Source organism: Calypte anna, chromosome Z (assembly GCF_003957555.1).
Source record: "Calypte anna isolate BGI_N300 chromosome Z, bCalAnn1_v1.p, whole genome shotgun sequence".
Lineage (NCBI taxonomy): Eukaryota > Metazoa > Chordata > Aves > Apodiformes > Trochilidae > Calypte > Calypte anna.
Window position 1 is genome coordinate 51,984,977 of NC_044274.1, and position 24,552 is coordinate 52,009,528.

A 24,552-nucleotide genomic window follows, 5' to 3' on the forward strand; every position below is an offset into this window, starting at 1 on the left:
CCCAACAAAATAATTAGTCAGAAAAAAAAAAAAAGAAAATTACTAACTTTAAAATTTTGAGCTAGTAGCTCAATATTCTATACAAAGAAAACTGTAAAATATTTTATAGGTTTAATCCTGAAGCCAACTCTTGCTGGCTTTCTGTACATTTAATAAAACAAAACCAAAAAACAAAAAGAACAAAAAAAAAAAAAAAAAAAAAAAAAAAAAAAAAAAGAAAAAAAAGAAAAAAAGGAAAAAAAAGAAAAACCAACCAAAAAAAAAAAAACCCAAACAACAAAATCAATAACGAAACATAATCATCAGGAAAAATATTCTCAGGCAAAAGAGAGAAAGACAGAGGAAAAGAAAGGAAGAGTAAAAGAGTGAAAGAGTGAAAGAGTAAAAGAAACAAAGAAAGAAAAAAAGAAAGAAGGACAGAAAGGAGCAAGAAAGCAGCAAGAAAGCAGCAAGAAGAAAGAACAAGCCTAACTAGTAGATATGCTTGAGAAGACTACAGCCTAAAGAAAATTCAGTATTGCATAGCACAGTCTAAGAAGTCAGCTTTCAGAAAACAAGAAAGAGAAAAGAGAAGCAGTTTGGTATTGATAATTTCCATCAATGATAGTTAGTCATCCAATGCTATGTACATTATTATATACTGTATGCCATTAAAAGTCCCGTTTTCTTCAGACTTAAATATATTCTTAAAACAGGATTTTTAAACATCTAAACAAAACACTTCCTGGCACTTTGCTATTACAATTACTCTGCACAACATACTGTTACTGAAGTCCTTTTAAAGTGTCCTTTAGAAATGAAAGTGCCGTTCTGCTACATATCATTCGCTAGAAACCAAAAAATCCACAATGCTGTGTGTCTGGATCCACTGAGTGCATCAACACCAAATCCAAGCCAGGCTGTGGCCACAAAATTCCAATAACCGAATGACAAAGGCCTCATACACCTTGTGTCTCAAGAATCCAAAGTTCTAGCTGGTAAAGCTTCAGAAGTGGTCATAAACAAGCACCAGGGTTAAAGGCCTCCATGTCCCTGTGGGGAGATCAGGTTAGGATTTCTCTCTTGTGTTTTTCTTCTGTTAATTAAAAAAAAAAAAAGCACTTCAGATAAGAAACATATGTTCACAGCTTAATACTGTGATCTCTCCCACTGCAGTTGTAAAGTAAAGCTCTAGTCCCATCTGAAGACAGACAGCTTTGAAACTGCAGTTCATACTGAGTAAGGCTGAAAGGAGCCTTTTCCCTCCAGAGGCCTCAATGCTGTCAAATCCTTTCTACAGGAGAAAAACAATCAACACAGAGTACTAAGATCTTCATCGCCTCTGCTGGGCATATACTGGGTAGGCTAGTGTGACATTGAGAGAGTCATTGTGCTGCACAAGTGATGTGTGTTGATAATGTAGCACCAGTTCTTTGAGCGAGCTGTACAAGTTATATGGCTCTGCAAATCCATACCCAGTAGGTGTTTTGTTTATCACACAGTGCTTTACTTCTCCATCCACCCTAAAAAGAAAAAAACAAGGAACCAGTTTTTAGTTTGTCACTACAGTAAAGTTAAGCTAGAAAACAAGGTACTGGCAATAAATCTTAAGATGCTAGTCACTACATAGAACCCCTGTCTTCTGTGGTGAGGCAATGATAAAAGCCTAGTTTTAACCCCAATTCCCAAATGGCGTGGTAAGCTTATGGAGGCAGGAAACAGGCAGGACTTGGCAGTGGCACATAAAGGTCTGCATTCATGCCTTGGGTTCCCTTTTTCTGTGCGACAGTCAGCTGTGGGAGTGGCACGGGTCTGAGCTGTGCAGGAAATGAAGCAGCACTAAGGATGACCTCAGGACTTGTTTGTTGGTTTGCTTCTAAGCCCAAATGTCCAACAGGATTCAGGCATATACAAGTGTTTTCCTGCCCCTGGCTCAAGGTATACAACTCAAATGTTGGTTACATCATTCACAAATTAGGGTACATACACAACAGAGCAGGCATAGCAGCCTTGTTTGCTGCTCTCTCGAACAAGGAATGTTCCATCTCGCTTTCCCCGCAGCAGATTTTCAGCTTGGCTTCTATTGATATTTCCTACATTCCATGTTCTCTCATCATGATGGGGCAAGTCTTCATCATCTTCTACCATGGAGTATTGGCTATTGATAAAGGACAAAATGTGTTTATGAAACACACAGCAGAGCAAGATCCATGAATTAAGTAATCCCTATTTTGTGTTACTTGGAAAAAAAAATAAATAAAAATTAAGTGAGTAATAGGATGCCTCTCTGGTAAAACCAGGAATGTAAACCATACGATACTTAACAGTTTAGACCAGAGAATAAAAATAAGTTCTGTTTTTTGTTCCTTTTAAAAGCCCTTATGTGAAGAAGGATATAAAAGGATGCAGCAAGCACTTCAGTACTTTTGCTGTTGCTCTCCATTTTGGTAAATAGCAAGCCAAATGAAATCAATACCCTCTGAGTCAGCTTTATTTTCAAAGATCAGAACACTTGGTCAGCAGTGAAAAATCATGCAATGTATCAACTATGGCTACTGCTTGGGAAAACTAGGAGAAGCTGTACAGGTAGACAGATTAATTATTTACAATTCTGTGGAAAGGGTGGATAGTAGGGTACTCTCTGTCTCTGAGTAATTGTTATTATGAGAAAAGCAGGGCCTTCTCTACTGAAAGAGCTACCAACTGTAAAGCTGATTCAGTGTTACACAGAAACCTTTGAGCTAAAGCCTACCATTGAAGAAGATGTCTCTGGTTCAGCTGTGTGGACATCACTTTGATTTTCTGCAGTTCCAGAGCTCCCCACTCCCCCATCATCCTGCACCAGTGGGTCCTGACTGTCCTCACCTTGCTGTCAGTCTGTGTTTGGCTAATGAATTTATTCTTTCTGTAACAGGTTTTAATCAGTTTTCCTTGATCTAAGAAAACATGACTTCCAACCCAATTGCAGTTCTGTCTTTCTGAAGACTCCCAAAGTAGTCTATTGAAATAAGCAATCTCACACAGAATTTTGTTTTTTCAGAAAGAAGGGTTCTTTTCTTTCAGATGATGCTCTCTCTAAGGTCCCTTATCCCACTGCACTCCTTTGTCCTGCATGATAATTCAAATGCATTCAGGCAGTGGCTCTATTTTCAACCAGCATCTACAGAAAGCAATTCCTCTTTTTCCTCTTTCCTGCTGCTCATTATATTGATTTTTTCTGCATTACTACTTTTTTTCTCAAGACATAGTCTGAAAGTTTTAATTTTCAGCAGAAACCTGAGCACTTAGCAGACTCACTCTCAAGGACAGTCACAGAGTAAGAGAAAATAAAGATTTTTCTTTAAACTGTTTTGCTTACCATTTTTAATGCTACCTTAAAATTAACCATGGCCTAGCATTGTTCTGTGTCTAGCTTTTCAGTAGTGGGAGTTCTACTGGAAACACGTGCTTAGATTTTCTACATGTTATCTTTGAGCTGTGCCATTACTGAGTGAACAACATGGCTTTAAAATATGTAGGCTTTTTTCATCTTCTGCTTCTACCAGTATACCCATAGCAGAGATGCAGTATTTCCAGGATCAGAGACTTGATAAACCAAACCAAATTAAATCAGATGTGGACAAGGTTAGAATGCAAATCCACAAAGCACTCATTGTCAGCCTGCTGCTTTTGCTGTATGTTCAGCCAGGCAGTGTAAAATGCATGGTTATGAAACAACGTTGGCAGAAAAATTTGACATGAATATTAGTCAGCCAACTTTGGGTTTCTATTTGTTCAATTCTTCACCATTACTAGACTTTTGACATTGTTTTGTGACTCACTTTTGTTTAAATTTGGTCTATGTTCACACAACCCAGGTGCTTTTTTCCCAGGAAAGAAGTGACAGGTATTCATTAGTCAACCCCCTGTCAGAACCTATGGTAAACTGAATTGCTGAAATGACAGAACATTATCACGATGTTTCCCAGAAAAATTAACCAGACCACAAAACCAGACAAGGACTACTATCCATGATATAAAATTTTATCATCTCCAGTGGCAATCTGGTATATTGATGTGGGTAACACTATACTAAATAGCACAATTTGAAATTTGGAAAGAGCCTGAGCATGTCTAAGGAACCTTCTGAATAAATTATTCATCTGTATAGCGTTCCTATAACTACCTATTATACTAGCACCCTTTGATCTGGTCTTTCTGCTGGTAAGAATAAAGACACAGGTTATATTCCACTGCTTCGATATAGTAGCTGGATTTGTACCTGGCTGAACAATGAGGATTCATGAATGAGACAGAGCGCTAGTATTTGCACGATGTCAGGCTGCCATGTGTTAGCAGTGTGCATTGTTACTAGAGACCTAGACTTAAGATTTTTCCCTGTGCAGTCCGGGAATTAAATATGCTTTATTTCACGTTTGTATAGGATGGTTTGAAATACTATAAATAGTGAAATCTTTTAATACTCACTCTTCTGTATTTTCATTTCCAAGCCATTCATTTAGCTTCTTTTGCCGAACGCCTTTTTGAGTCAGCCACCTAGGCAGTAATTGCAAATAAAAAATTGTTAGTCACAGAAATGGGATACCAATAAAAAAGAACTTTAAGTTTTTTGTTTTGTTTTGTTAATTCATAATGATACTCACATCAAGTACTGATCTCTTGTCTTCCTCAGCTGTATGAGGTCTGGCTTAATGCTATTCATACGCTTGTCTATCTCTCGATATTCAGCTGCTTGCTTCTTTAAATCCTCCTCTAATCTGCGCCGGCTGTCCACAATTTCACTGATTCGAGACTTCAGTTTTTCATAGTTGTGCATAATTCTGAATGGAATAATGTGGTAAGTTACATTCTCATATTGCTTTATTCATAACCTTATCATCTGCTATTTAGACATAGTCTGCAGAGTAGACACTTAAGAGAACACATTATTTCTCTAGATGTAGCTATACATTTGGCAAGTTCATACCTACCCCATTTGAGGCTTGCCTTGCTTACAAATGAACAACTTTAAACTTGCCATCTTGCTTTATTTTTAAGCAGATCTATACTTGGGCATTGTTTCTTTCTCCAAAATCATCACAATATGAAATGCAAATAAAAAACTTACCTTTGTATTTCTTTTTCATTTCCATCTCGTTTAAATTTTTCAATGTATTCCTTACTGTATCTTTCTTGCGTCTGGCATTGCTCTTCGAATATTTTTATTGTTTCATTGAATGCTTCAATAGCTGTTCTTTTCATTTGAATTTCCTGAAAATAAAACGGTTTTTATTACAGTCGTTGACTGATATAAAGGATGATTTATTGGCTTGTATCACAGAAATATGTCAGTATATTGTAATATAAGACTTCAGTACTGCTTTACCAGAATGCTTTCCATCTGCAGAGGCTTCTAACAAAGAGAGAACAGACTTGTGCAAAAGTCTACTATGATGAGGTTTAAGAAGATAACAATTTTCCAAGAAATTAAAATGGAGAGACAAAGAGTTAGGTACAAATTTAGAATGTATTTTATTTATTACAAATTATGGAAATGCACTTTGCCCTTTTTACCAACTAATGTCCTCAGAGGCAAATCCAGCTTTCTGAAATTAAAATGTAAGATATTGGCCTAGACAGGCTTCAGGAGATCAGCTAGTCAATCCTACTGCCCCTACATAGACAGTCAAAAGCTAAGACATTTGTTCTAGTTGCCTGCCCTCTTCCACATTTCTTGATTTACTTTTAGACACATCTTGCACATTTTAAGAAGCAGTCTTGATTCTGGGCCTGTAAAACAACACTAATTCACTGGCACTTCAAAACTTTGCTAATAATTGGTTAAGGTGAAGCATGGATAGAGGCAGCTTTTCATTCCTGCACTGTTATCTACACACATTATCTCTCTACCCTGCACAGACAAAACCAGACCCTTCAAAAACTGGTACAAATATACAATGCTTTCCTGCAAACCTGTCTTGAAAACTGCAACTTAGTTTGATGAGGTAAATTGCAGAAGCCTTGGTAAATCAAGCTAGTTCAGCAATTGCATTGGATGCAGGTGCCATTTAGATGGGTTATGTTACACCTGGTGACTGTTCAAATATAAGTACCTGTAGCAATTCTGCAATGGTAGTGATAGCAGAAGGGAGGTGGAGGAGGATGGAGGAAGACAGTAGTATGAACTTACAGTAATCTTCTAAGTCTGCAAAAGTCTTCGACTCTCCCTGTGGTTTCAAATCTAACTCACCTGAGATGTTCTCGTGTAGTCTTCATAGAGTCTGTCATATTCTCGGCTTTTTTCTTGGAACTGGGTATTATATTCATGTAATTTTTTTCCCACTGCTTCAATGCTATCCTCTTTTACAACTTGATCCTGAAATGATGATCAGAAGGAAAGATACTCCATAAGACAATTACATCGCACAGGTTTTTCAGGATAAAACTGCTTAAAAATGCCTAGATAGCTACATAGTAAATGTGTCCTCTCTTTCATCAATATGGAAGTATAATATATTATATGTAAATGATAAATTAAGGGGCTTGCATTGCAAGTGTTCAGCTTTATATTGAGAATTAAATATTTCATCATTAATGAGTAAGATATTTACTAACATCAAGCTTATGTCTTAATAATGTCAGATTAGATACATAATAAATACTTAAGCTTTTAATTATTTATGGGCAAACTGGGGAGCTGATTTTAACAAAAATATCCATCTTTATACCCACTTATTTTTTTTTTCAGATGGTAATAGAGCCAAGTTCTTAATGACTCTCCAGTATGCAGTAGTTCTCTGTATGTAAGTCAAACACAAAGACAATAGACCAAATTACCTGCTGGTACTTAGATACTGGATACAGTAATTTTACATCCAGTTTAGGATTATACTGGGCTAGAGATTCATTCCGGTAGTGGTTTATTAGCTCAACCACAGAGTTGAAAGTTAATGGGTCAGAAAAGCCGTATTTTCCATCTCGATGAAATATTTTGATTAATTTGTTATTTCCTCCTTTCCTGCAAATGAAGTTTTTTTAAAAGTTAGGCATACTTCAATACTATTTCTTAAAGAACACTTCATCTTAAATGCAGCATTGCATTTTACTCTCAGGTTTAACAGACCAAGTAAAACTAATCTGACCTTAGAGTAAGTGTGTAGTCCCCATGCATTTTAGTTGAAGCATCTCGTACCAAAAAGGTACCATCAGCAGTGTCTCGAAGCTTCTCATTTACTTCTTCTCTGAAATGAAAGCAAAAGTAACCTGTAATTTCAGCTATTCACTAAGCCTCTCCATGTGCTCTAAAATTTCCTGTTTATAAATAAGCGGAGCCTTCTTGCTCTCCATATTAATAAAATAGCTTATTTAAAATTGCTGGAGAACAACTGTGACATAAAAATGGTATATCCTATGAATTCTCACTGCTGGAGAAAAATGTATTAATGCAAAGGTCTTTCTGCTTGTTCATACAAGCCTACACAATTGGTGCAGCTAGTGCTGGTCTAAGGTACCTATACATAGTACAGTTAATGTTGCTAATAAATAGCACTTGTTAGTCTGGCTTGTTAACTATTGTGTCTACAGTTGTGGTTCTGGATGACAGACAAGAAAAAAAAATCTTATTTTTTTGGTGTTGTCCTTTCATGCTAACATTTCATACAGCTGTTTTAAGGTGACAGAACAGTCATTTCACATACTACATTCTAGCTGCCTATAACTTTTTTGTCATGTTTGGAATAAAACCAACTGTCATATATTTGTTGGAAAATATCCTATAAATGGCTCTAAGAACTCTTAAAACTATTTTTCCACACTTTAGCATAATACATACACACAGAATAGCATTGCATGAACATAAAGCTAAACATAAGAAATACTTGTCCTGAGCTGATTTACCTTGAGATATCTCCCCAGTACCATTCAGCATCTTGTAATGACATGTTGTTATTCATGCTGTTGTTTGTTACAGTATTAGGCTTCGGTGGCTTAGGAGGCAGTGCTGCAGATGAAAGGAGAAAAAAGAAAAAAAAAAGTTGATTATAACTCATTGAAAACTTAACAATATATTCCTTAAAACTGCACACTATTACATGCATGAGGGAAAAAACAAAGAGTTTTCCATCATCATATCTTTAAAAGAAATTAGAGGAATCAAGACATTTTACTGAGAGCAAGAAAGATGTACTGTTGTTACTCTTGCAGTAACATATTTTAAGCAAAATGTAACACCGTGCTTATCTCTTCCACCTGTGAAGAAAGCATTTGAGAAAAAAAAAATTGAGAAAAAAATCTGAAGTTTGCTTTTACCTTCTTTCACTATCTTCAGGTGAATATAAACAATTAAAAAAGTAAAAAAAAAATAATAAAAAATTCCCTCCTAGGTAAAGATCTTAGAGGAATGTTGCTGTTTCCTCACCTAGAAGCTGAGCAATAGAAGATGCATATCTATAGCAATAGGATACATCAATCCTTTTAGAAGACTTTTGCTTTTTTGTGATTCTCAGCATTCTGTGTGATGATGGGCAAAAAAAAAAAAAAAAAAAAAAAATGTTAAGAAACCCAACTGTGACCTAAATATGCCTTGTGTTAATCTTAGTATTCTACAGAATAAACTGTGTTCCAAATGCCAGGACTGATTAAAAACCACATCCCCCTTTTCTCAATGTCAAAGCTGTATACATATACCAGTGGGTGCCAGAGAAGCTACTGCAGCACTCCTGACTTAGTAGCAAGGGGGACTACACTGGAATCAGGATTAAAAATCAACCCAGCTGTTTCAGTTCTCCAGTAAGTACATCATTCCTTATCAATGTCCCTGCTCTATACCAGCTACAAAAGACAATCTTTTTAAACTTGCAATGAGTATCAACATAGCCCAATATTTTTATATTACATGGAAAAAAGGTGCAAAACTCAATTAATATTGCTGCATTTTAAATACTTTTTTTCTTAAACAAACCAAAACAATTATTTACAATCACTGTTTCGGGAAATAAGTACTCCTACAGCATCTCCATTCAGTTACAGTACAGATAGAAAAAATAATAATAAAAGAAATAAATTTTTAATGATATAATAGCAGAACCAGAACTATATCTGACAGAATAAAACCAAAACAGAAACATGTCAATTCAATAAAAATACAATTAAGCAAGCAGATAGGTATTTTTACAGGTTATGATTGTAATTACAATAACCATGCACTAACCCACAATTTAATTCTAGTTTATGAAAAAAAAGGAAAAACTGTTTGTATCAGTAACAAAGTAAAGAGATCCTTATATCCACTAAGAATTTTTCAGCAGCTACTGTAAAGACCAAATTGTATAAGAAGACTGCAGTTTTACCTGGTGGATCCATCTCTATGTAAAACATCAAGTCTGTACCACAATTTATATCTGTCTTAGGATATTCTATATCCAATTCTTCCATATTCCAAACAGTACTGTACATTTGTATGAGTTTCACTGACTAAGCTCAGATACAAGAAGAGTCAGGCTCTCTTTGTAATGGTGTCTTAGAATTCATTTTAAAACCTATGAGGGGCTGCACTGTAACCTATTACATCATAATCCTCAGCCAATCATGTCAAAATAATGTCACCAGACCACTCCTGCTTCATCATTTTGTTCTACATTAATCTTAAAACAATTTCACTTTCAGAAGGAATCTACATTTAGCAGAACTGCAATATAGACCTGGTATTATAAACAAAAGGAAGAAGCAGACTCTCCTTGCCCGCCTTCCCGACTCATTTTCCTGATTTTGCAGCATGGTACAGTCCAATCCTGGCAGGATGACAAAAGGCTGATATGCTGCAGCACGTAGCTCTTACACACACACACACACACACACACACACCCCACATGCAGGCTCACACAGAGTGCAGCTCCCTCCAGAAGTAGGTCGATCACATCTCAGTTGCATTCTCCTGCCTAGATGCCTGAAGTTTAACATTCTAAAAGCTTTAAAGGCTTCTGGACATACTGTATATATTAAGGATGCATAAGGGAACAAAACATGACTCTGTGAGTATCCACTGCCTTCTCATTTTACACACCATCATATATATCTCCACATAATGAAGTACAGATTATGTTTTTAAACTGTGCATATTTCCATTATTGTTAAGTATACACAGTTCTGATATACTTGATACTATTATATAAAATGTGCTTATTGCAGAGATGTTCTCCCCTTCTTATCACTTTATAACAAACTATAATCCAAATTGATCTAGATGAACTAATTTTTAGATCCAACCCCAAATATTGTACTCTTACATTCAGCACACTCATCCGAATAGTGGAAAAGAAAACAACTGAGCAATATGCAGAAAGGAGATGATGCAGAACATAAAACACCAATCTACCAGACTACAAAAAGATTTAGTTTGTCTTTTCATGCTTTTTCTCTACCCTGTTCCCATTGAGATATTTATGAAGTTAATTGTTTTTAAAGCAAGAGTCCCTTGTCTCCCTCCTCGGTTGACTTCATGTCATCAGTATCCTCCTAACATTTAGGAATCTTACTTGTTCACTCCCACCACCACTGACTCTAAGTCTCTCAGGCCTCTTAAGAAAAACATGTACAGAATAGGCTATTAATTCCAGAGCAGAATGCTATGTAAAGTGATGTGAATGCTTTATACTCACTATAATCTATGGAGGCAGAAAACAAGATACCAAAAATAACCACAACAAAGAGTAGCTGTAGCAACTATCTGTATCTTCATCATAAGAAATCCCGGTATGGCTGAAGTGTGCTCAATCTCACAAATACTCATGAAAAAATTAAGACAACTTACATGCTTCACAAATATTTCATGCATATCTACCCTCTCAGCAGCTTACCCCGTTTAGACATGCATTAACATACAAGAACATGTCTGCAGTACCAACACCTACCAAAAAATGCATACTAGTTTGCTTTATGCAATAACATGCTTAAATTCTTTCTGAAGTAGACTCTCCCCTCCCTGTATAGGTAGACGTGCTTCAAAGATTCCTCCCATCTCCAAATGAAATTGGATACTTAAAATCATCACAGACACAAGCCCAAACACTGAACTTGGAGGTTTAGCCCACCTGCTATCCAAACAGTTGAATTGCCAGAGTAAGTATTTAAATTAGGTGGTGAAGATTTCCTACAAAGACCACCTTACTGCATTTAGATCCACTGTGAGATCAATAAAATTTTTTTATTCCACTGAGTATAGGCTTTCAGGAAAAAGGACTTCTACAGGGTTTCACAGTTGGCCAAATTCCGGACTGCCCACACTTGTTTAATGAGGTTAGTGCTCAGCTCAGACTAATCTAGCTTGCAGGCAAGAAAAAACACAGGAGGCAGAAAGGCAATTCCCTGTTCACTCTATAACCTGCTGTGGTGCCGAGGTTGGTGATTTTCATTCACCAACCAGTTGAAGTAAAATACTTCCACAATGGGATGAAGAAAACACACACAGAAATTCAAAATCACTTACTTTGTAAATTATGCATCACAATTGCTTGCCCTTGTAACACAGCCTGAAAACACAATCCAATAACCTGAAAAATTAATTGGTTTCCTCTTATAAAAAGCTTGCTAAAAAACCCCTCCAAAACTCCCTTTACTTGAGAAGCTTCTCTGAAGCAAATGAAGAAAAGAAAAATTCTGAAAAACAGATTGCTCTGCTTTCCAACCAATGTTCCATAAAAATCCCTAAAAAAAAGCTGTAACATACAGTGAGAAAACCCAAGCCTTCTCTCTCTTCTTAGCTGCTTAAAGCTCTGTGCTGTGCAGAAGGTATCCACTTACACTCTGGTTCATCATGAAAAAGTGAACCTGACTTTAGTACTGTAAAAAAGAAGAAAAAAAACCCCTAAAACCCCCCAAAAACAAACAAACAAACAAACAAACAAACAAACAAACAAACCGAAAAACAAACAAACAAAAAAACCCAAACAAAAAAACCACCACCACCTTTGGTAGCTTGCACGTCTCTTTCAGATAAAGATCTCAGTTTCATGATTAACTTGGGCAGGTTCAAATATTTGCTGAACCAGGGACTTCAGGAGGGGGAGGGGGAGACAGATTCAAAGTAAAAGTTGTCATCAGCTAACAAGTGGCCAATGCAGGACTAACTTTCTCATTTTAGCTAAGTAAATGAGAAGACTACTGTTAGAGGTCTTTAAATAGTCTCTGTCACTGACTGCTGAGTGCAGTATTAAATTTTAGAAAACAGCATGAACAGTCAAATGCAGGAAGTGGCTAACTAACTTACTGCAGAAAAAAAAAAGCCAAAAAACCAACCAAAAAACACCGACCAACCAGCCAACCAACCAAAAGAAACAGAATAAAAAAACTTTCTTGATAAGAGCTGCATCTCTCAGAAAAGCTCTTTGCAAGCCAAGTAGCCTTGCTTGCAAGCACAGCATCACCTCCTACAACTCACACTGGATCACAAATACAATAGTCTCCTTGAAGACCCTCAGCATGATGCTGTAAAGTATCATTTCCTGCAAAATGAAAATAGAAAAAAAACACCTGCCCATATCCATGGTGTTTTCAAGGTCACTCAGGTTGTCCAGTTCTTGGACAGGCAGTTGTAAAAAGGGGCTATATAGACAGGGAGCACTTTATGTCAGTTTTCCTTGTCTTTTTGTTTGGTAGAGATGAGACTTGCGAAAGGAACAGGGCAGCAACTACAGAGTCTGTTCTCCTTTGCTTACAAAGGGTAAATTCTTTGCCAGCTATACTTCAAAGTGAAATGTGATGCAGACCATAAGATTTAATTCAGAGAAAGAAGAGAAAGGGATTGGTATTTTCCTTCCACTTGGAACAGTGAGAATTTCTAGTAACTGTTCCTTGCTATCAGCTTGGGACCTTAGGGCACTGAATTGTCCACCTCCTTGCACCTACAAAATCCTTCTATGCTACAGAATACTAAACCCACTTGTACCTCAAATGAAATCCCAGATATCTGCAGTACATTTTTGATGTTTAACATCAAAACATTTTGATGTTGATTAATTAGCTTCACCTGTAACAACTTTGTAACTCTTTGTAACCTGTAACAACCTGTAACTCTTTGCCTACTTGAACAACTGTTAGTTCTATATAATTTCAAGCATCACAGCTGTAGAGGTACAACTTTTTTCAGCTGGAGCTGGAAACCTGTGTTTCGGAATGAATTCAACTTCTGACACTAACTGATATGCCTCACATTTAGTGTAAAAATCACAGAAGGGGTTAATAATGCTTCTCAGTTTATAGGGCCACAATACAGAAGCATATTCTCAAAAGAAAACAAAACCCAAACCTGTTCCACAGAATTGCTTATAATTTTTAGAAGTTGACATGTGTAAACTTCAAAACCCTGATAAGCTTAGAGAAAATCCAGACTCACAGTTCTGATTTATTGCATCAAAGCACAGGTACCTTTGTTCCTAAATTCAATTTTTTTGGTTTTTTTTTCAGTACACTGCCCTGTGAAACACTAAGTTCCTAATCATCCTGCAGAAAGGAATCAAGTATCTTGTCAAAAATACCTACTGGTATATGCACACCTGCATTTTCACACAACTGCCCTATCTTAACTTTCATTTAAATTTAAATTTCAAAACCTTGAATAGTGCTGACTGAATCTATAGATTTGTACTTGCAGACAATCAGCAGCCGACTGCTTGCAGTCATACTCACTGTGTCCTTTTAACTAGAAAGCATTTTTATTCCTCAAGAATTACGTATGGAGAGGGAAGAGGAAGGATCCGGTCTGAGAGGCTTCCTCGCGTGCATTACACAAAACCACACAAAAATACCAGCGCACGCGCCAACCTGTAAAAAATCCCAATAACGCCGCGGATGCCGCTTCCGTTCTACCGAACACTTCCGACGAGAACCGTGAACGCCAGGCTGCTGCCAGCGCTGTCTCCGCGGAGGGCGCCGTGCCCCGGCCGCCGCTGTCCCCAGGGCCTGTGGCGGGGAGCCCTCTGCCGGGACCGACAAGGCATGGACCCCGGCCGCCTCCCGCGCTCACGGGGACTGCGGGTCCCCCGCACACCCCCCAGCTCTGCCGGGCACTGCCGACAGCCTAGCCAAGCCCCCGGCAGGATGCGGGAACAGTCCGACGAGGGTCGGCGTTCCTACTCGATTGTTCGTGTCCACAGTACTAGCACTACCTTGGGCTATGGAGCTCAGGCAGCACCTGCACCGCAGCAGCCCAGGGGAGCTGTGTGTCCGATTCCAAGAGGAATGCTACTATGCATGGTAATATCTCATGCAAAGTGTCTCCATCTTGGTGATACTGCCAGGGCTCTCACCCCATCAACCAGCAGGTGAGCAGTTACATGTGTGGCACTCTCAGGACCTCAGCTCATGCTTAGCTATGAACCTTAGCTAAGAGTAGTAAAACCTACCTCTTCCGTGTCTAAAATTGCAGTATTTCACAGCTTGAGCATTACAGCCTTTATATACAAGCCTGGGAAACCAGAATAAACTGAGGTAAACACACTGACAAAGCAAAGAGTGTGCACAGGACACAAGATTTCATCTGCACAAGGCAGCAGCCCCTTCCCTCCACTGCAGTAGCTTTTTTCTCTGCTCCTCACCCTTACATGGCCCATCTGCCCACAATGCCCAGTTCCCCATGTCCCTTCTCTCCTGCCACCTCCCCCCTTCCTCTTTGCCTTCCCGCAGTCAGACACACCTTAATCTCACACACCCAAAGTCACTCCACACTCCTTACCATGCCTCGACCCCAAGAGACACCCCATTTCACTGACTCCTGAAATTCCCCTCCCAACTCTTCCACTGTCCCACCATACTGTGTAGGACCTGCTTCACAGCTACCAGCTCCAAACTGACTATGCTGCCGCCCTGAGCACCCACTGGGTCCCATGGATGGCTCTGGGACCTGCATCCAGGACACACCTCCACTAGACAGGAAAGCCAGAAACCTTTATGATCCCTGAAAATGAACTAGAAGAAACATTGTCTTATATGCCTATAAATACTGCCTGCTTCTCAGTATTTACCTCTAAAAGCACATGCACCTTCATGCCTCTGTATGATTCTGTGAGACATGGCAGCATGGCTAGATGTAATCTGTTACAATCAAGATAATTTATTCTAATACTGTTTTGAATAGCATACTTACGAGACACGCACTTTGTTTCATACTGTAATATCATCTTGACTCTTTAAATTAAAGTCTGTGTAGCTGCTCATCAAGTTGGGGTGTTAAAACAGGATGCTAAATCACTGAGCTTGCCTATTAATACCACCTTTCAGCTCTCCAACTGATAAATTCAAGGAATGAGACAGGAATCAGAAAATGGATCTGAATACCAATTGTTCAAACACCAATTATTTGCCCCATATTACTTCTGCATCATTAGTCTGTTTTCAATTGCCACCCCATAGGCACAATGTTCTGATTCACGAACTCAATCGCATAGTTATACTGTTGAACACTGTGACAGAGGAAAAAAAAAAATCAATCCAGAGTCCTTCTGTGATTAAAAATGCAAGTAAAGGCCTTGGAGTAACTCCTGGTTTTGAATTACAGTGTGCAAAGTGTCACTCTAGCTACAAGATGTCTGATTTCAGATACTAATTTTAAGATACATTAGGATATAAGGTCCAATTACATATGTTCTATTGCTTTAAGGCAAAAATGATAATTAGTGGGTGATGCAAGAAGAAAAAAACCCCACAGCTGTGCAAAGATCATTTATCTGCAGCACTACATTTTATGTACCTATTTAGTGCATAAAATACCACTAGAACTTCACGCGCAGTGTTTCAGACAGTGTTTTCATCCACACTGTAGATGTTTCTCTTACAGAATCCAAACAGAATTAACAGAGAGAAAAAGCAAGGAGCAGGCAGTAAGTTCAACCTGTGGAAATGAGAAGGAACTTGGCAGCACTGTCTTCCCTCTTACGGCTTTGTAGTCTTTACCTTATTTTCACAGCTAAGGTTCTTTCTGCTTAAAATCTCTTCTGCACTTTCAAAATTCTATTACTGATTGTCACTCTCATAATGCTTATATGACAAATGTATATATTTTTTCTAGTAATCTTCCTTTTATTACAGTGTCTCTTAGATATTAGAAGCAATAATATTGAAGTTGGTAATTCTGAAAAATACATCCTAGAGTCTTCTATGAAAACTGTAAAAACAGACGTCTTAAGCTGATCAGGTTACTGACTTGTTTTGGGGTAGAAAACTTGTGTCCTAATCTTGTAAAGTTATGTAACATTCTATTAAGGCTTTATTCAAGTGCTTTACAGGCCTAAGAGCAGAGGCTCTCTCACCACAGGCTAAAAAGCTTGCGAATTTGCATCTGAGGTTTTTTTCATCATGTTAATATATGTGTAAATGTTCTACTGAAAACCATTCCACTGCCACCATTCCAGTCCAGGATGGATTTGGAAATGCATAGGGAAGCAATTCTAATTTTGTATCAGACAATCTGAAAAATCTCAAGAGGACCCTCAAAATAAGCTACTGCATTACAAAATACTAATTAACGCTGAAGCAATATTAAAAATAAACAATTTTTACATTTTAATTATTGATGTATTATTCAACCCTGTAAATCTGACAGAGATAGCAACACTTCTTCAAGCGCCCCAGTGATTCTCTAAATATGACTGGACTTCTTGTCCTTATTAGTAGTTTGAACATCAACACATTTCCCTTTTATACTTTCCTCCTTTGAAGCACCTCAGGATGATACATAATCAAGTGATCACTTAAGTACAACTTAAGAAACTCTCACTCTGAAGCTTTAGCAACTCTTGCTGTAGACCCTACCTTTATAAACTCCAAATCGGTGCCTGTAGCCATGTAAATTTACATACTCCAAGGGATTTGCAAACAGCATTTAAAAAAAAAAAGCTATTAGAAAGCTCTTTAGAATATTAGAGGATTCAATAATGTATTCTGCTTTATAGCAGGTGGAAAAGAAAATTATTCTCTAACAATTAGCAGATATTTGCCGAGTCTTAGTAACATAGGATAAATAATCATTGAAAGTTTAGACTATTTTGGTTGTTACAAATGCATTAGGAAGAAAAATAAACAGGCAGTTCTGGAACCTCTGCAACGATTTTGACAAAACTGAAATAGGCAGAAACTCTCTCAAAATAGATACATACTTCAAAACCATCATCTTTTAGCTGATGAAAGGGATTATACAGTATATCTACCGTAATACAAGAAATAAGGCACTTCTCTCCTGCTGTGTTCTAGCACTTGAAATCTGAAGCAGCCTTACAAATTGTTGTGCCATGATCTGAGAGGTGGGAGAGAGCTACATTCTAGTTCAATGGTCTGTTCACTGTTGCCCTACATTTTATTTGGATATTCTCTTTAAATCATCTGCAAAAGGAATTAATTAAGCAAACATCTAAAATCCCTGTGTTTGTAATTTCCTTTGTAACTCTGCCTTGCATAATATGTGATTTAAAGTAGAGATTTCTGGATAAACTAGAGGTGACTTCTACTGTTTGTTGACTAAATCAGATGCTAACTCACAGCATCAATGAAAGTCTAATATAAATTTTCTGAACAGGGTTTAATATTTTCTCTGGTATTTATTGATATTGATAAATAAATTTTTTGAGTCTCTGGAGTAAAAAATGCATATATGTAAGCAAAGGGGGAAATATTACTTTCTGCTGATGATATCTATGGGATATTGCGGTTTTGAGAAAATTTGCCTGGGAGTAGAATTAAAGAAAACCTCCAGAATTTTGCCTAGCATCAGCACTGTAAGATAAGCATTCTAGACGTCTATAGGTCTTAAAAGTTCACTTTTTACTGAAAAAGAAGTTGAATTTCCAAGGCTGTACAAACCCTATTAAAGCAATTTTAAGGAAAAAGAGCATTTTAATAAATAATAATTAATAATAAAACAATGTTGCACACCACCACAGAACACATGAACAACTACTGCTTAGTGCTGCAACTATGCATTAGGATTTAAAAAAAAAAACCAGCAACAAAGCACATCAAGCTTTTCCTGTCCTTAGGCTGAATTTCAGTATTTTAGGAAAAAAAGTGTATATAAGTTTTGAAATTAGAAGTAGTTTTTACCTGGTACAGGCTGTCTCTCGTTCCATTCGCTTGTGATTAAAACCTCCAGGATTTTTATGTGGTGTTCAGTATTATCAGAGCTGCAAGAGAAGGATTAGACACTAAAAACTAGGAAAAAAATGCAGAAATTTGTATAAGAATTATTTTTAAACATCTGAAAAGTTTAAAACAATGCCCTTCACATTAAAAGTAAGGTCTGAAAATTACGTAATTAAACTTACTTTTGTGCACAACTAACCTATATTTACAGTATAAAAGGTAATGAAGATGACCCATGTACCTTGCTATGTGGAATTTGAAAAGCAGAGGGCTGAATATTTCAGCCAGAGATCTTGCATTCAAGGTATTTTTGCTGGAGGCTTGACAAACTCTGAGGAAATGTTTCAGCAAATATTGGAGTGTGAGCCAATGCTGGGGAGGTAGATTTGGAGCTCTGATGAGTTTCTTCAGCAGCTGAGCATATTCCTCTGAGTTCTGCACGTCTGCAAGCAAACAGATAAAGGCTCTTGGTATCAGCACGGGAACATTCAACAAGTAAAATGAAACCATATGCCTCCTCTGGAAGCACCAGTTCTGTCCTTCATTAGTGCTGCAAGATAAGACTCCTTTCTTCTTTTCAAAAAAGTTAAATGCTCAAGGAAGAGTAAAGAACAAGTATTTATAAGTCAAAAGGAAACAAAAATGCATTTTGGTAAAAACCACAATATGTTCAGAGTGTACTGGTAGAAGTCTGTCTTGTGTTTAGCATCACACATGATTGGGTAAATCTGAGATGCACTAGATAAGTCTCACAGGTGCTGTTCTAACTTTGAAGGTTACCAGTAACAATATCCTGTCCTGAGATATATAACAGAACACTTGGCCCACGTGCTGAAAGCCTATAAGCTGTACTTGTTTGAAACAAACACTGTAGATGATGAATCTTACATGCATGTATTTCTCACTTCATAATCTGCACTCTCAACATACCACAGAACACCATGACCTCTAACATATTTACTTTGTCAGCACTGATAAAAAGTTAAAAATTAGCTTTCTGCATACAAATAAGTCCTTGATTCCACCCCTCCAGTATTTCTATAGTCATTCTGCTTACTAAAATGAAGAAAACTGCTATCCCTTATATTTTCCATTATATTTTACCAAAAGAGGTAAGTAAATGATGCATGTCTAGATCTGTATTGAAACAGCTTTCATCAAAAGGGATATGTTTTCTGAGATGCTGCCAGGTTACGCAGAATCTCCCCCATTCTCTGTGTTACAGTTGGACCACTGGGTATGCAGAAACCTAGTAAAAGGTTTTTTTGTTTCATATTTGAAATAATGAGATAATCATACCTTGAGCTACAGAAATCATGTCACTATAAACAGCTGCTGGAATGATGGGATTTGGCAGATCCAAGAGATACCTCTTGAGAGCATCAGATAAAGTGTGCACATCAAATGTCTCTAAATCCAATGAAGAGGCATCTAAAGGGAAAGAGAAACATGCTTTTTAGACATCATAAACTAGGATAAAATATTCAGGCTAATGATATTAGGGCTTTATACCAATATAAAGCTGCTAACTTATATCTGGTTTATGGGGAACAGCTTGTACAAAAGAATGTAAGACACCAAGGAACACCTATGAGATGAAGTACATACAGTTGCTCAACACCATGCCCAAGGCTTTGGCATGTGATGAACAAAATGGCTACTGCAGCTGTGTAGCCTTCATGTACAGTGTAGGGCTGTACTTACAATAACAGTAGGTACTTGCCGCATGCTGGAAGTGTTATGAAACATCAGAATATTTTTAACAGGCCTCTGTTTTACCTGTAAATATTTTCTGTAAGAAGCAAGTATTACTTAAGGGTCAGGCAAATACAGCTTCTCTACTGGTATCTAGTTCTACTATGACTGGAAGTTTGATTAACAGCTCAGGGTTCCAAGTCTGTAAACAGTTATGTGAGTAAATAAGAACATACACATGTGCAAAACTGGGTGCTTAGTGCTTTATGCAGGTGTTAGGATTTTTATCTTGTAAAACCCAACATCCTTCCAGGATAATTATCACTTGGGCTAACGTTTGGCAGTGAAATATGAAATGAAGTACTTTTTAGCACCGGAGCAAGACATAACAGCACTAAAAATTTTTTAAAAATGGAAAACATAGAAATTCATTAGTTTTGATGCTCACAGAACACTTCTATTTCACAAGGCAAGTTAAATCTCTTTCTTCCAGTGTTGACCCATTCTCACAAGTATATCCCAAATTACTACAATGAAGACATGAGTAAGAATAGATTTGTGGCACTCTGCAACTGTTAGAGTGTAATGTGATAAACAGACCTGAACTATTCCATCTGCAGAGCTGGCCAGATGCAAGTCAGCTTTGATTTTGGAGCTAGATAGCACTGTGTTGAAGCTAACAGACGGTTTATCCAATTAATATGGAGCTTTTTAACCAGAATTTAAAAACATATTAATGCAGTTCGTAAGTCTGAGACAAAAGCTGACCCTGCTCTCTGAATTAGCACTCTACTAATTCAAAGAGAGTAGGTGGAGGAGATGTCAGTACCCATGTGTCTGTACACCCACTACACAGATTCCATTCTGGGAGATCCTGATACTATCTTAAAGAGAACTCACAGAGATACACTGTTACTGAAGGGTAAAGTCCTGTTTTCTTTTCTAAATAGTAATTACATTTTAAAGAAGAATTACCAAACCACAAGTTCTTGATCTCAGGAGATAAACGAACATTTTATAAAAGCACATCTCAGCTTGAAGACTTAAAAAAAGATTCAGATAAATTAAGAGATACATTCATATTGATGCTATACAAAAAAATGGATTTATGTGGACTGAAGAATGGAATCATAGTACTAAAAATATGGCTTAAGTTGCTAGCACCATATGCACATCTCCTCTCCCTGCTTGTTGCACTCATACATTTCGTCACTCCTATCACAATCAGCAGAGGACAGGATGCTCTTTTGATCTGTAGGAACAGACAACTTATACTATTATCTCTTTCATTTTCTTAATATTTTCTATTACTAGAAAAGCTCATACACCACACTGCACCCCAACTTTCAAAGTTGTGGCTAAGCACTCCTCATACAGCATTTCCTGATCTCATAGTGCAACTGAGTGTTGCCATGCCAGTATATTCTGCCCTGAGGCAGAAATAAAAAATACAAAAAAACCCCAAAGAAATATACTTCAGGAAACTTGAGCAGTTATGTGGTGGTAGTGGTGTGGCTGCACTTTACTGTCCAAAACCTGAAAACCCAGCCTACTGCAGGAACATTAGCTCACTTCTCTCTTTCCCTTCCAGATCCTATATGTAAGAAGGCAGAGAATGTGCAACTACTGTCCCTTCACTTACTGGACTCAAAAAATGCACACACTGAACTCTATGTAGACAAAAGGCCATTTGTTTACAAAATAATAACCTTCAGTCTTACAGGGATAGTGTATCTCTAAGTTGCTTTTGAACAAAACACGTTTTAATCTGTACAGCTACATTATCAGTCCTTGAATAGCTACATTGTCAGTCCTTGAATAAGCAAATGACCAAGAAATGACTAAAATAATTGTTCTTGGAAAAAACCACAGTGGCACCATTAAAAAAAGGACAACATGTAAAAGGGAAAAATATCTTCTATATTAAGTGCAGAAGTTAGAAACCCTTTTGACTTAGATTTGTCTTTTTAATACTATATTATTCAGAACTAGCACATACACACACACACACACACATATATATAAGCTGAAAAGGGGAACAAAAAAAAAAAACAAACCACAGAAACAGCCTCACCGCAACAAATGTTTAGAGCTTTAAGGAACAGAACTGTACTTACCACATTCAAGAATTTGTCTTAATTCTGCTGAGCTGCTTGAGCCTTGTGTTCCATACAAAGTAGAGCACTCCAGACCTCCAAAACAAAATCAATGGGATACAGTCATATTCCAGTGATACACACAACACCTGTTTTCTTCAAAAAAGTACTTACAGTATAAGTCATCAACAGTCTCCCAACACCATCCACCTACCACACTATGAAACATGATTGCTATAAAGACACCTTTATTGCACATGAAAACTGCTGGGTCTGAAGAAAGATATGGCTAAAAAAGATCTGAGATGCCAGCAGTCCCATGCATCCTCTACAACTCCATGGGCTAGCTGTAGAAGAACATGACTAGGAAGCAGAATCACACACCCCAAGGAAGAAAACAGCTTGCAGAACAACACAGGAACAAGATCTTCCTTTACACTCTAGGTGTCAGCTGGAAACACCAGGTCTTTCAGGTGGATAAGAGTGAGCTGAGTCAGAAAACAGGTAGCTCACGGAAGTTTTTACATATCCTAGTTAGCTTTAGAGATTTAATTGAGACTTCTAAATTACAAGTGTGCCTAACCTTTGGCACTCTACACAGTCCACAGAGACCGAGAGCCCCTTCTATGACAGAGGTGGCCCTTAGGTCACCTTTGACTATCCACCAACCCCACAACCTCAGAGTGTATGTAGGCTATCACTGGTGTGGAAAATGCCTGTGTATGTCACTCAGTAGGTCTGATAATCTACCTGAATAAAACACACCGATACAGTATTTGCATGTGAAACATACTGCTCAGCTTTCTGCTTCAGAGAAAATAAAGATGACACATAGAAAGACACCATATACGGGGAGGCAGAGCACCAACGACTTAATGGTACCACTGGCATTCCCCAGAAGCAATGGCTGCTTTTGTGAACTGTTGCTCGGTACAGGTCCTTCACATTGACACTACCAGGTTCCTACTTGGTCAGGAAAGGCTTATGCTCTCGTAGGGTGTCAGAGCAGTACGTGAAAGCCTGTATCCCCAAGGACAGCAGCCCGAGTCTAATCAGGATACCACTATCCCCCTCACTCCCTGGCTCTAAGGTCACTGAGTGCAGTGGACACACAGAGCCATTTCTTACCTCACCAGAGCTATGAAGCTGACATCAGAGGAAGAGCCAGGAGGAGGGAAATTGGGCAACAGAGGCAAGACACAGTAGTACAAAAGGGAAAGCCGCAGAAGGATGGAGATATATCAACACAGGAAAGCAGGAGAGCAAAAAAACATTAAAATGACACTGTCTGGCACAGCATACAGCAACCATAAAGAACTGGTTCCAGAAGTATGAAAACAGTTCTAACTTTTTGTTTTGTTTTGTTTCCTGCTTTGGGAAAAAACTTTACTTGTTTGGCTGCATATCCAATTCAATGCCATGATGGCATTTCCACAACCAATTTAAGGTGATTATTGGTTTGGGAAAAAAAAAATCAATACCAAACCCTTACCCCTTACCTTTCAATAATACTTTTACTACTAGAATTATTAATTGTCATTTGAGATAAGCTTTGTTTTATTTCCCACAATCCAAACAGTCTCTACGGAGCAGAAGGCAATGAAACATATTAAATGAGATTATTTTATTATATGTTAAGTAATGTGATGCATTAGTATCTCTAGAAAGAGTAGATGCCAGCTTTGGATCTCACTCTTCAGTCTTGATTCACATATGTAATAAACCCTTTGACAGACCATTATTCAGCCTACCTTTCTTTTCAATTGTCTCCACTATCTTGATAAGAATCGGTGGAGCAACATCAGGAGGTGCAAACTGCTCCGTAAGATCTGGAAGTGAAAAAGCTATAAAAGAAAATAAAGAAAAATAAGTCAAAATACAGTTCAACGCAATTTCTGTTTACCAAAGTCATGACACACAATGCAATTAGTTAATTTTTAAGTACAAAACAAACACCTCACTTGTCAGGCCTAAATGAGAACACAAGCAATCAGAAAGCTGATAAAAATTATGACAATTACATTTTTATAGCTTTTTCTTTTTTAGACCTCACTCAGTCCTTGAATCACTCCCCATATTGCCTAGGAAAAGAAAACACAACAGAAGTTTGGCGTCTAAAGGCAGGCAGAAATTCAACACAAAGAAGAAAATGAAAAAATATTTTCGTCTGAATCATTTACAACCAGTGTGAACCAGAAGAGGAAGCTAAATACATCACCACCTGGGAGCTGCTGATCGCAGTTCTGATCTGATAAAACAGACTTTAAAAGGCCTGAAATAGCAGCAGAAGCAAGTATTTCACTCATACAAAAAATTTCTTAACTTCAGTTTCCTTTCAATTTTCAAGTGTAATTCTATTAATAGGACAGTTTTCTTGAAGCAGATTTCTTTTCTACAATGAAAAGTTAAGAATAAATAGTGGCATAATTAGAAAGGGACATTTTGCAGATTCATACAAAGCTGCATACAGATTTTATACAAAGCTAGTTTTTCACACAATCCAGTGTCTTTACAGAAACAATGTACTGTATAAAAGAATGTTCTGGTTCTGTGATGTGAGGGGTGATTTATCTCTAAATGCACTACTTTTGCCAAAAGAGTAATTCAAAAGTTTTAAAGTGGTCCTGTTTAACTCTTGGAAAGCAAGACTGTTTACACAACTAAATTATTAAAATATCAG

General features: G+C 37.5%; 1 protein-coding gene across 4 annotated transcripts in view; it reads right to left on the minus strand.

The window, feature by feature from the left end:
* Positions 1-633: 633 nt before the first annotated feature.
* The window catches only part of PIK3R1 (phosphoinositide-3-kinase regulatory subunit 1), a 55,583-nt gene continuing 31,664 nt past the window's right edge, over positions 634-24,552 (minus strand). For 2 of the 4 annotated variants that reach the window (XM_030466966.1, XM_030466967.1), the window contains 14 exons: positions 23,624-23,716; positions 21,894-21,968; positions 19,381-19,512; positions 18,323-18,524; positions 18,043-18,122; positions 7,855-7,957; positions 7,101-7,199; positions 6,796-6,976; positions 6,209-6,334; positions 5,087-5,229; positions 4,623-4,799; positions 4,447-4,515; positions 1,967-2,137; positions 634-1,502 (listed from right to left, as the gene is read on the minus strand). In XM_030466966.1, coding sequence (XP_030322826.1) covers positions 1,313-1,502; positions 1,967-2,137; positions 4,447-4,515; positions 4,623-4,799; positions 5,087-5,229; positions 6,209-6,334; positions 6,796-6,976; positions 7,101-7,199; positions 7,855-7,957; positions 18,043-18,122; positions 18,323-18,524; positions 19,381-19,512; positions 21,894-21,968; positions 23,624-23,716 — 1,841 coding nt within the window. In that variant the 3' untranslated portion in view covers positions 634-1,312. Of the gene's footprint in view, positions 1,503-1,966; positions 2,138-4,446; positions 4,516-4,622; positions 4,800-5,086; positions 5,230-6,208; positions 6,335-6,795; positions 6,977-7,100; positions 7,200-7,854; positions 7,958-11,440; positions 11,472-13,773; positions 13,927-18,042; positions 18,123-18,322; positions 18,525-19,380; positions 19,513-21,893; positions 21,969-23,623; positions 23,717-24,552 lie in introns of those variants that run through there. The other 2 variants (XM_030466969.1, XM_008503456.2) reach the window with 2 other exon arrangements.